The sequence below is a fragment of the Suricata suricatta genome, chromosome 4 (genome assembly GCF_006229205.1).
Source record: "Suricata suricatta isolate VVHF042 chromosome 4, meerkat_22Aug2017_6uvM2_HiC, whole genome shotgun sequence".
Classification (NCBI taxonomy): Eukaryota; Metazoa; Chordata; class Mammalia; order Carnivora; family Herpestidae; genus Suricata; species Suricata suricatta.
Genome location: NC_043703.1, coordinates 73,887,665 through 73,900,038, shown reverse-complemented (window position 1 = coordinate 73,900,038; position 12,374 = coordinate 73,887,665). Strand labels below are relative to the sequence as shown.

The 12,374-nt window shown below is 49.4% G+C and overlaps 1 protein-coding gene across 1 annotated transcript in view; it reads right to left on the bottom strand.

Moving 5' to 3' along the window:
- AMER2 (APC membrane recruitment protein 2) overlaps positions 1 to 298 on the bottom strand; it is a 1,722-nt gene extending 1,424 nt beyond the window's left edge. The window contains exon 1 of the mRNA XM_029938485.1: positions 200 to 298. Coding sequence (XP_029794345.1) covers positions 200 to 298 — 99 coding nt within the window. The remainder of the gene's footprint in view (positions 1 to 199) is intronic.
- Positions 299 to 12,374: the final 12,076 nt, after the last annotated feature.

Below are 12,374 nucleotides of genomic sequence, written 5' to 3'. Positions count from 1 at the left end.
GCCGCCGCCGCCGCGCCCGCTCGTCGCCATGGAAACCGAGCGGGCTAAGCCGCTTTCGTCAGCCGTGGGCTCGCGCCAGGCCACTGTCACCCGTATTCTAAATCAACCTGAGCCACTCTAGCCGCCGCTGCAGCAAGAGGAACACACATAAAAGACCATCTCCCCTCCCGCCAAGGGCTTATATAATCCCCTAACCCACTTCCGATCCGGCTCGGCTTTGTGCCGCAGAGTTAGCGTGTGTGCGCGGCCAGAGCAGGCGACAGAGCCTCGAGCCCACTGCAGAAACCAGAGTCGTCATGATGGCATTCGGATCCCAGCCAGGCGTACCCTCCTTCGGCTTCCTCCTCTGGAGATGCGCTTTCCAGGAGCCCAGTCTCGGATCTCAAAATACCCACAACAGGGACAAAGAAACGCAGCCCGACACAAAATGGGTGTTCCTCTCAGCGCCTGTCCCGGGCTTCATGAAGTCTTTATGTCTTTCCGGAGCCTTTCATGTCTTGTCCTTGTCATTTGGGTGCCAAGCCCAGCGGGCAGGGAGCGGTCTGTTTACATCTGCGGCTTGTCCGCCGCCGAGCACAATTTCCAGGTCGATGTTGAAGCCTTGCTACTGCGGTTCTGATGCTTGCTGCAACAACGGCAGCCATCAGCCGAATACCAATTAGCAACTCTCTGCAAGGGAGGTTCTGGAGGGTGGAGGTTGACTGGTCCTTAGGGACCACAGGTTTTGTCTTGGCCTCCAGCTCCTGGGGCTCAGGTTCCAGAAGCCACTGCCTAGGCTGCATTGGGTCGCGGTGGATGAGTGGAGAATGGAGGACATGAGAATTTCAGGTCCACTCCGCAGGTGGTCCTTGGAGTCCAGGGTCTGCCTTCTTCTTTTTCATTCGGCTTTACTCCTGCCCCCCAACCCCACCCCCGCTGGTGCCACGCCGGATCCCCTTCATCACCCCCAGGCCTTCCTGCAGCTCGCTTTTCTAGTGGGACAGGGAAAAACCTGGCAGCATCCTGAGTGTCCAGGAATCTCTGCGGCTGCTCTGACCCACATGATCTGGTGAAAGCAAACCCTTGCTCCAGAGAACAGCCCAATCTGGGGATCTTTTCTGTGATCTGACTTCCAAGGTGACTGCTAATACCTAATTTCGTGCTCCTAGCTGGGGGGTTATTCGCAATAAAAGAAGAAATTTGGGGAGGCATGTGCACACACATATATAATGTATATAATTTAATATTATTTAATACCATGATAAATATGTAATAATACTTATCCTATACCATTTATTTTACTCATAAATATTATTTAGCAATATGTGATATTTACATCAATGTGAATATCCATGTTTCTCCTAATCATTTCGAGATTCATTTTTGTTGTTGTTGTTTTGTTGGGGGGTGGGGAGGAGAGCCCTCACATTGGCTGCGCAGGGGAGGGGTACAGGAGGAAGGAGAGAGAGAATCTCAAGCAGGCTTCACACCCAGCACCGAGCCAGGAGCCCACTTCAAGGCTCTGTCTCACCACCCCGAGATCATGATCTGAGTCAAAATCAAGAGTTGGATGCTTGAGCCACCCAGACTCTGCCTCAAGCATCATTTTTATGACCTTTGGATTTTACCCCAAAACTCCATTCTGTATGGGTTGGAGTCAGAGTTTTCCTGCTAACATATTGGCCATGGCAGCTCCTGAGCACGGAACCCAGTTGGTTTGAATGTAGGCCTTGGGGTTAAGGGTTAAGCTGTATACTTGCCTTTTTCTATTGATTTTAATCAAGAACACTGTTTCACAAAATTTAAAAAGTAGGGAGTTTGGATTCTGGGGAGGTTTTCATTCTCGCATTTGAATCCAACCAGGTCTCTGTAAGTCCTGGCACACGTCTCTCCAGGACAGGGTGTAACATTAAGACCCGGATCTTTTGCCACATCTAACTGCCCCCTTGCCGTGAGGAATCAGGTGTCACATTACCGTGGGAAGGGAAGAGCTATGAAGATCTGTAAAGAGAAATGCACTTGTTATTTCTTCACCAGCCTTTTGCAGGCAGTTGAAAGTCTTCCTCAGTTCCTTTATACACACTCTGCAATTGCTCTGATTGGTGGGTTACTATGTAACTGTCAGTCCACAGGCAGTATGGCTGGAACCAGGGAAAAATGAAGTACTCTATAAAAACTCTCTCCTGCTCCATCCCCAAGCCTGGCGCTGGGAGAAATTGGACCGCTTATCCTCTGCGGAACTCTGATCTCCCTGGACACCAATGTGAGGCTCATTTGCATGACAATCCTTGGGTCCCCCTGGAAAACCCTGGCCAGGACTTTGGGACAGATATAATTCCCCTTGAGACACAGAGACTCCAACAAAAACAAAGGGACAAAGCAGTCTTCAGTCCTTGGCCCTGACATAGAAGAAGGCAAAGACACTCATAGCCAAATGCCTCCTGCAAGGGGAGCTTTAGAAGTCATGGTCTGAATGGAGGTCTTCAAATGTCCTCTAGCCCAAGGTCCTTGACCTGAGCCAAAGTCAGATACTTAACCACTTATGGGGACTGTCAGAAAAAGGAGAGTGTGACCAGCTTATGATGACCTTACCAGAGGAATCAGACACATGGGAGAGCACCCCTTCCCAGGGCCCAGGGGCCAGCAAGGGAGGTGGATGGTTAAAAGTTCCAGGCAGCCCGCTCGGTGGCAGGTTTAAGTTAAAGGTCATTGTTATGAACCGAGGCAAGGGATTATTCAATCTTATATCACTTTTCACACTCAAGAGTGTGGGGGAAGCAAAACCTGCATTTGCACAAACAGGTGACTTTAGTCCCTGAAAGACAGATCATGACAGTGAAGAGCATTTTACCAGGAGTGTCCCGGTAGGACGTTATGTTTTCCTCTTTCATTCCTTCTCCCCAGCTCCACCATTGCCTCACCCCCACTCTGCCATTTGAAAGAGCATACCGAAAATTTGAGTAGAAAGAACCTGAGGAGAAATGTTTCAGAAAAAAGCTGTTCCAGGGACACCTGGGTGGCTCAGTTGGTCCAGCTCAGCTCATGATCTCGTGGTTCCTGAGTTCCAGCCCCGCATTAGGCTCTGTGATGACAGTGCAGAGCCTGCTTGGGATTCTCTGTCGCCCTTGCTCTCTGTCCTTCCTCCACTCATGCTGTCTCTATCTCTCTCAGGATAAATAAATAAACTTTAAAAAAAATTTTAGAGGCACCTGGGGGGCTCAGTCAGTCAAGCTTCTGACATCTGCTCAGGTCATAATCTTACAGTCCATGAGTTCAAGCCCCTATATGGGGCTCTGTGCTGACAGCTCAGAGCCTGGATCCTGCTTCTGACTCTGTGTCTCCCTCTCTCTCTGCCCCTCCCCAACTTGCACTCTGTCTCTCTCTCTCAAAACTAAATAAACATTTTTAAAAACTTAATTGAGAAAAAGGAAAAAATCTGTTCTAGAATGACAGGATACTTCACAAATGTAAACAACAAACGGGTTTTGCCGGAGACAAGTGCATGCTTTTTTTTTTTTTTTTTTTTTTTTTTTCCGCACAAGGGAGTGTTTGTTATTCAGTCACGACTTTTTTCTCTGGGTAGTGTGTGTCTTTGGAGGAAGACAATCAAACCAAGAGAAAAGATAAGAGAAACACAGGAGGAATCATTTGAAAGCTTACCATCATCATCATCATCAATTTCCTTTTCAGGGTGTCTTCTGACCAGCCTCGCTCCAGCCTTTGTCCTAAGCTTAGGGCGTGGAATTTTCTGTCTGAGGAGGATCACCCAGAACATTCTGTGGAAAAGGCCATGGTGCCACAGCTGCTGAGGACCTCCCCTTGTCACACTATTCCCATTAAGGAGGCTGAATTGCGACCAATACCTTCTGTCTCTGGACCACTTAGCCTGCTCTGGACCCCAGCCCCAGTGGCAATGCTGGCTTCCCCTTCCTGTCCCTCTCCCTCCCCACCCCACCCCAGCATAGTTGTCCTCTAAGGCAAGCTGAGAGAAGACCCTCAAATATCTTTGTTAAGAGGACCATCAGGAAAAGCCCAGCTTTGCCAACCTTGACCCTCATCCTATAGTTAACTCTGTCCATATAACCACGGTCTGTCCTCGCCCTCCACAGGATGCCATGGGCCTCACACAAGCTGAGACCACAAGGTGAAGTGCCCAGTGGCCAGGGGAGGAATATGTGAACGCCCTGGCCCAGGGGCCCGTGCTACTGGCATCTGTCTGTACTCTCCTTTCTGCAGAACATAAGGCTCTAGATGAGGCTCAGCAGAGGACTAGGCACAGTAAGCCAGAATGGACTGAAGTTCTTATGTACCCTCGTGCATATTTTGATTCCTGATCTGTCCCGAGCATCAGCTTTCCGTGCGGGGTAATAGCTGTTCTGGGTATATGCTTACGCAGAGGAGAAATTCATTTCTAATTAATAACATGCAATGTAAAAAGCCCAGTCCAACTCGTAATTTTCCACATTAGCCTTGGAACACAGCTAGGCTGCTGAGGGTGAAAGAGCTCATCTCAAAAGAAGACAGAATCCCATGTTGGCTCTGGAGTGGCCGGGAAACTCGGGGTGAGGTGTGCTGGCTTCCACAGGTCACCACTCATAAGGTGTCACCCTGACCCCGTCCCCATGGGTTTGTACCCAAACCATAGAGCAAGAGAGTGTGAAGAAAAGACCAGATAAAAGCAAAGAGCACTTATCTGTAATGTTGGTGGGTCACAGGGGCATGGTCCATGAAGTTGGCAATGCTGGCATTTGGGTCATTCTGTCTCTCTCTTAGCTTCTGGTTCTTGCTGACAACCATTGGCATCCTTTGGCTTCTAGACACATCATTCCAAACCACTTTCATTTTCTTCGTTTTTAAAAAAATATTTATTTATTTTTTAGATAGAGAGAGAGAACACAAGCAGGGAAGGGGCGGAGAGATAAACACTCACACAGAATCTGAAGCAGGCTCCAGGCTCTGAGCTGTCAGCACAGAACCTGAGCCGAAGTCAGATACTTAACCTACTGAGCCACCCAGGCGCCCCCAAACCACCTCCATTTTCATGTGATGTTCTCCCCCAAGTATATGTCTCCTCTCTTCTTACAAGGACACCAGTCACCTTGGAGTAGGACCAATCCCTCTACAGCATCACCTCTTAATTTTATATCTTAGTCACAACTGCAAAGATCCTATTTCCAAATAAGGTCACATTCACCAGTATCAAGGGGTTAGGACCTCAGCATAGCTTTGGAGCCACCATTCAACCCACAACAAGCACCACTGCCAGCAGTGGGGCTGGCATCTGCCTCACTTTTATCCTTCGCCACACTCACCAGTGCCCTTGGCAGAGACAGTGTTGTGGTTGGACTCTCTTTGGTGGATTCAAACTGGTTAGAGGCTGCTCCAGCAGGTGTAGACCCTTGGCAGACTTCAAGGTCATGGATGGCACTCCCGGGGTTGTCAGTGAGGAGGGGATAGTACCAATGCCTGCCAGAGGAAACGAGAAAGAACATGGTGTAGGCCAAGAACAGTAGAGGTTGGCACACATGTGTGAGGCCCCTGGGGTCTGTTGGCATTATCCAGGAGGAAACTCAGAGGGCTGAGGTCCCGTGCAGGATAGAATAAGAGAAACACTGGGGTCACTACTGCTCTCTAATTTCCGCGCCTGAGCCAGGGTGGCCCGAGGGGCACGTTACACTGTAACCGCTCGTCAGCTCTCGCCCTACTGCCCTTTTCTCCCGGACCACTATTTGGCCGGAGCTACTCTTAGAAACAAGCTGTCAGCACCAAGGTGGGCGCGAGCAAGCTCAAACCAGGCAGAATGAGGTCAGACAGCAGAGGCCGTGTGGATGGCTGCGTGGGAGCGAGCGGCCAGACTCGGCATTGGCATCGGGGATCATCTGATCCTCCTGAGGGTGCAAACCACAGCCAGACTCCAAGGGGGGGCCCACAGGTGTTAATGAGGATGCAAGGCACAGGAATTCAGAAGCGAGAGGGGCTGCAAGAGACGAATGAAAGCCCAGGCACCTGCCCCTTTGGGGGTACTGTCGCTCATCTTTAAGGAAATTCTGCTGTATTTCTGCCCTTTGATGCAAAGCAGCCTCACGCGCGGGGTTGGTGCAGCTCATTCAGCAGATAGACAGCACGAAGCAGCCTCGGTGGCTAAGGGAGGCCTCCTGCCCAGGCTCCTCCTTCCCACCGGGTTTGCAGCCGCATGAGCAAGGTGCGCCGGGCCACAGCGTCACCTCATCGCATTCCCGGGCCACTCTGGTTCTCCCTCTGCCCTGCGTCGTAACACCTAATCCCCTGTCCCTGCCCTGATGGCACAAGGGACATACATAAGGGCTCCAGACAGACAAAAGCAGGGTCCTTTCTGGTCTCAGCTCCTAAGCCTGTGGCAACATGGGAGACGTGTGTCACACCCCCTCGTTGACAGCAGGGTCCCTTCTAAAAGACCCTGCCATTCTTTCTTCCTCTCCAACTTCTTTTCTCCCATTTCTCCAAAAGCTTGGGGGTCTTAAGTAGTCTGGGCCAGGAAAACACCTATGTGTTTTTTGAAATTAATCGTTTAGGTTGGGACCTTGGCCCTTTAAGTTTAAATGACCCCGCGTAGTGCAGGTAAAAAAAAACACCTTATACTCAAAGATACCGCCATGGGCTTCAAATGTTTATTCTGACGTACAAAAAGAGTCTTCTCTTGTTTTTGTTTTCTGGTTTCTGCCTCTCTGCGTACCTATTCTAGTCCAATCTCCCAGCCCTGTTCCCATCCCAAACCGCCCCCACACAACACACAAACACACTTGCTCTCAGAGTCTATCTTCCCTCGAGCCTGAGCAAATTTCCTGCATGTTTCATTGTCCGTCTGTTTGGTACACACTGGAGTCGTCCCTTGGGGCGCTATAGCCCCACCTTGCCGCTAATATATTTCACACATTCTCCGCTTGTAGGCTGGGACCCCAGTTCCTTTGTGTCTCTATGAGATGTGACAGAGTCCCATGATTGGCAGGTTCCGCACTGCCTCAATCATCGTGGTGCCCCAGGGCCCACTTCCCATGAATGGACTCTGATCTAGAGGGTGGGAGGATGGTGTTGACAGGGAGGAGCACGGTTCCTCCCCCTGTGACAGGCAGAGCCCCCAGCCGGTGGTGCGGTGGGTGAGGAGCCCAGGCATCTAGATCAGAGGCTGCTGACTCACGCTCTGGGGCCATGGCCTCTCCGTTTTGAGTTACTTGGGATGTGTGTGGGGTTGCTTCCCTTGGTATTTCAAGCATTACCTAGGATGGTGTTGGCTTCTGCAACAGGTCCCCCCAAATAATGACTCAACCCAACAAGCCTATTTCTTCCTCATGTACCAGTTCTAAGTAGGTATTCAAGTCAATGGGGCAGGGGTCTCTTCCAAACGCTCTCTCAGGGTCTTGTGCTGTGTATCTCCACTGGAGGCTTGGCGCTGTCTGCCTCTAGCCAGTTGTGGGGAAAGAGATCCTGGAAGAAACATAGACTCAGGCACGGTTCCTATCACTTCCTCTCACATCCAGAAGGTTGCAGCTCATCACATGACCACATCTAGCTGCAAGGAAGGGTGGGAAGTATGGTCTACCCATGTGCCTGGCTACATTGCTATTCCTGCGGAAGGAGAGAATAGATCAGAGTAGCCACACGCTGCAGCCAGGCTCCCTCCTCCCACAGGACGGTGCATTAGGTTTCCGTACCCCCCCATCCCAACCTCTGTCACCCACTCCCAGCTCTCTTCATATCCTTTAGCCTTCTTCTGTGGAGAAAATATTTCTTGGTTAAAGCAAACACATTTAGGGGAGCCGGGGTGGTTCAGTCGGTTAAGCATCGACTTCAGATCAAGTAACAATCTCACAGTCCATGAGTTCGAACCTCATCTGAGGCTCTCTGCTGTCAGCCTAGAGCCTGCTTCGGATCCTCTGCCTCCTTCTCTTTCGGCCCCTCAAAAATAAACATTAAAAAAATTTTTTAAGCCAATGTTTGAAATAGACTTAAGTTAGAACCTGACTGTGGTTATTGCCACCTCTAGACTACATCCATTAGCATTTATTGAGTGGCTACTGTGTGCTGGGGACTGTCATGAATTAATCTATGACATTGCCCTTGAGAACAACTGGGAGACCCCCCGGTGTGAGCCTTAGCTCAATGCGAAACTCTCCAGCCAACTGGACTGACAGGACCTTTGTTTCCTCCCAGGACGATCAGGCCTTGGCAGCTTGAGTGTTCTTTTTTCCTCCTTTGGAAAAATAAAAAAATCTATGTTTTCCTCCATGTTGGGTTAATCCCCAAATAGCCAGGCTTACTTCAGTCCCAGATCCTAACCACCTACTGGGTTTTCTGCATGTGCTCTGGGTTCAGTCCCTGATCCGGCTTCATGCAGCTTTCATTTATGTTTCTTTTCCATCCGCCACAACAAGTTTATTTTTTTCAAAAGAGAGAAATCTCAGCAGATGTATTCATTCTGAAATGTTTCCTGGACACACACCAGTGAGCTCATTAGCCCCAGCTTACCACGAGGGTTCCCCCCCTTTTCTTCTTCTTCTTTTTGTAAAATTTTGCGGCAGAGAGCAAGATCATGTGGTCCCCTAGCAGCTCATTCCTGCATGTGCAGTGAGCAGTGACTGAAATTAGCCTCAAGAAAGAGGGCTGTGCTTTCTGAACATGCATACGTCTTCAGAGTATCTGCTTTTGTTTAGCGAAGACTGAAGCTCAAATGCGAAATTTCTAGGTCAGCTGTACTTTGCTCTAATAAAGGGAAAACCTAGCCAAAAAGAACAGCAAAACTACAGCCTGAGCTTTTTGGAGTGTCTTGTCTGATTACCCAATTATTATATTACAGCTCAGATTAGGAAGGGATTAGCCCCCGAGGTTGGACAGATGGAGAACACTATTAAAATACCCCATGTGGGGTTTCAGAGCGAGTCAAAAAGTGACCACCTGTCCCTGTTTCTTGGGTCAGGCTGTCCTCATTTAGAGTCCCAAGATTGCTGGCTTTGATGCCAGAGTGTGGAGAAACTGAATAGCACAGGAAGCAAGCTGGGGCCCGCCCCCCCCCCCCCCCCCCCCCCCCCCCCCCCCCCCCCCCCCCCGCCCACCCAGAACTTCTGCCCCTCCTGAGTCTCTTGCTTTATCTTGTGCCCTGATCTAGAATGACCTGGCAAGAAATGGCCAGCTGAATTGCAAGTGACTTTGACGTTGTTATCTCTTAGGGCCCCTGGGAATAGGTCTGGGACACTCCATTAGTTCATAGCAGACAGGAAGGTTTCCAGGCCAGACCTCCTTTTCCTTTGTTAACTTCTGAAAAGGCAGCTCCTCCTTTCTTGAACTTTCGTAATTCAGGGCCCATGTGGGGCTGTTTCTTGATCTGGATGCTGGAGAGGAGTGAGGGAGGGCCTGTCCAGGGTCTTTGTGCCTTTTCACCCCCATGTTTCGGGAGGCCGGGATGGTCTCTGTACCACCTTGCTGGGCAAGGAAGTTGAGTGGCTTGAGCTTCGGGTCCCAGCCTTGAATTACAGGCACAAAGGTGCTCTAAGCGGTTCACTGAATAATTAATAAGCCACTTAGCTCTTCTGCTGCAAGTCCTTTATCTTACAGGAGTGGTGATGCTGACCTCATAAGGATGTGTCCAGAAACATTAATGGTTGATGAGAAAGTGCTATGCCAAGTGAAATATGTTGGTCATCTCAACATTGTCATCATCTAGCCAGACGAGCGCACCTTTCTAATATATCTAGCTCAAGTCAATTCAAGAGAAGTAGACTGAACACATAGAGTGCCTCCTTCATCAAAGACTGGCCTCTTGGGTGGTTGCCACTGTTGGGATGAGCACTGGGTGTTGTATGGAAACCAATCTGACAATAAATGATATTTAAAAAGAGAGAGAGACTTGGTCTCAGCATGACAGACCATGGAACCATAAGTTGACGGATCACCAATCCCCAAACTTGACAGACAGCCACCCATTCATGATTGGAATTCTCCAGGAAATGAGTCCTCACTACATCCAGAAGCAGCTTACCCCATGTTTGGACAATTCCATTACAGAATTAAAAAAAAAATAGAGTTGAGTTAGTTTATGTCTTCACAGCTTCTCCCCCTTAGTCCTACTACGACTCTAGTACTGACCAGTTGGGAGGCGGGTGTTATTCCAAGGGATTTTCTTGCATTAATCTCCACAATAATCACATGGGGTTGACTCTCCCTGTTATGCAGAAAAGGGAAATGGGACAAAGAAGTTAAATGATTTGCTCAAGATCTAATGGCTGGTAAACAGTGTGGTACTTACTATAGTCTACCTTCTTTTTTTGCTGTTGTTAATTTACTTTCTGAGAGTTCGAGCACAAGCAGGGGAGGTGCAGACAGAGGGGCAGAGGCTCCAAAGCAGGCTCTGCACAGACAAGCTGACAGCAATGAACCCGATGCCGGTCTCAAACTCAGGAACTGCGAGATCATGGCCTGGGCCAAAGTCTGACGCTCAATGGACTGAGCCACCCAGGCGCCCTATAGTCTACCTTCTTAATCACCGTTGCAGTTATCTATTGCTGAGTGATACGCCGTTCTAAAACATCGTGGCCTCAAACAACAACCATTTTATTTGCTCAGAATTTTGTGGATCAGATAGTTTGTCAGGGCTCAACTGGGTGGGTCTCCTCCTCCATGTGCCACCAACAGAGATCTGTCATGGATTACAGCGTGATGGTGGCTAGCACTGGGCCCAGCATCAAGCATTTCAATCAGCAAAGGTGAAAACTGCGTAACTGTTTAGGCCCGGCTTCAAAAATTTTATACCACCACCTCCACCAGATTCTATTGGTCAAAATAAATCCCAGGGAAGCCTAGACTCAAGGGAAGGATGATTAAACTTGATGTCTTTATTAAAGGTGGCAAGATCATAACATTAAAAAAAAAAAAAAACATGTGAGATGAGAAAAATCACTGTGACCATTGGAGGAAATGGTTTTTGGTACTTCCAGATGACGCCTCTTCTGGAAACTACGTTTCAAGTCTTCTCTAAGACTGTAGTTTTTCAGGTGAGCATTTTGGTTCATGAACTGTTCCTTACCACCCTATCCTTCTCCCGCCGTGTACCCCAGAGTTTAATGTCCCATTGCAGGGTGTGCCTAGGTTGGAGCAGAGCAGAATGACCATGGCCTTCTGTCTTCTACATGTGGTTGTTGAGTCAAGTGGGAATTTTTGACAGTCACACAACAGCATCACATAGAAATTCTGGTCCCTGACATTGGTAGCCCCTCCCTCTGTCCCTGAGCAATTATTTTCAGGGACCCAAGTTAAATTCCAGTCTGCGGAATTTGACCTCACACTCTGATTCATCAGGCCTTTCTAGATCCCGATTTAGGGCTCCACTGTCTTCACGCTCCTTCCCAAACCTACGTTTGACTTGTGACTTACATCTTCCTTCCACATCTGCTGTCACTGCACATCAACATGGATCCTCATCTCTGCAAGCCGGGAGAGGCAGATTTACCCGGGCAGATGTGGATCCGCCAGCTTGTCCTGCTTTGCCTCCAGCCCACCCTTTCTCGCTTTGTCTTGGGAGAGTCACAGGTACCCCTGCCGGCACGTTAACCGGGTTCTGGTGTCACACCCACAACACTAGCAGCCAGAGAAACTAGGTCAGGCCACATTTCCTCGTTGAGCCCCTGCTCCCGGGGAGGATGGCCCCCCTTCTCCAGTCATCCCGCCCGCCCGGCTCTGTGCTGGAATCTCTCGCCCCATCCTCCGCCTTCTGCCTGTTCCCGAACACAGGCACACTGTTCACCCATTGACAGCCTTCCCTGTCCTCCAGACTTCCCCAGGGATCACCTCAGCAGCGCAGTCACCAAACGAAATCGAAATCACAACTCCTCTTAGAACGTGATCCTCTTAGGAATCTGGGTCAGGAGACGTAAAGTTAGAGTGTCAGGTGCTGCCCACTGTTTTCAAGAAGTGTGGGCTTCTGCTTGCCTGGGATATTGGTGGCACAGCACAGCCAGCTCAAGGACAGCGGAGTGCACCCTCCGACTGCTTACAGTACAGTTCAAGAGGAGTGGTGCATGCTAATAACAGTATAAAGTTAACTGTAATCATTGCCTTTAGGGGAGTGAGAGGGAGACATTACAAGGTTTATAAGACAAATTATTTCTCCTTGGGCAGAAAAAAAGTTTCCTGGAGGCAGTGCATGTGGAATAAATCTTAAATAGCAGGCAAATTCTGCCTAGAACACAAAGACACGCCCCTCTCAGGGCTGCCTGATTGCCTGATTCTTGAAATCAACCAGGCGGCGAGGTAACAGATCTCTTTCGGGTGCTTGTGCCATTTGGGCTATGTTCAAGGAATGACTCCAAACACAGAGTCTTCAATGTGTTCTTTAAATGAGGGTGTCCTTTAACGGAACCCAGGGCCAC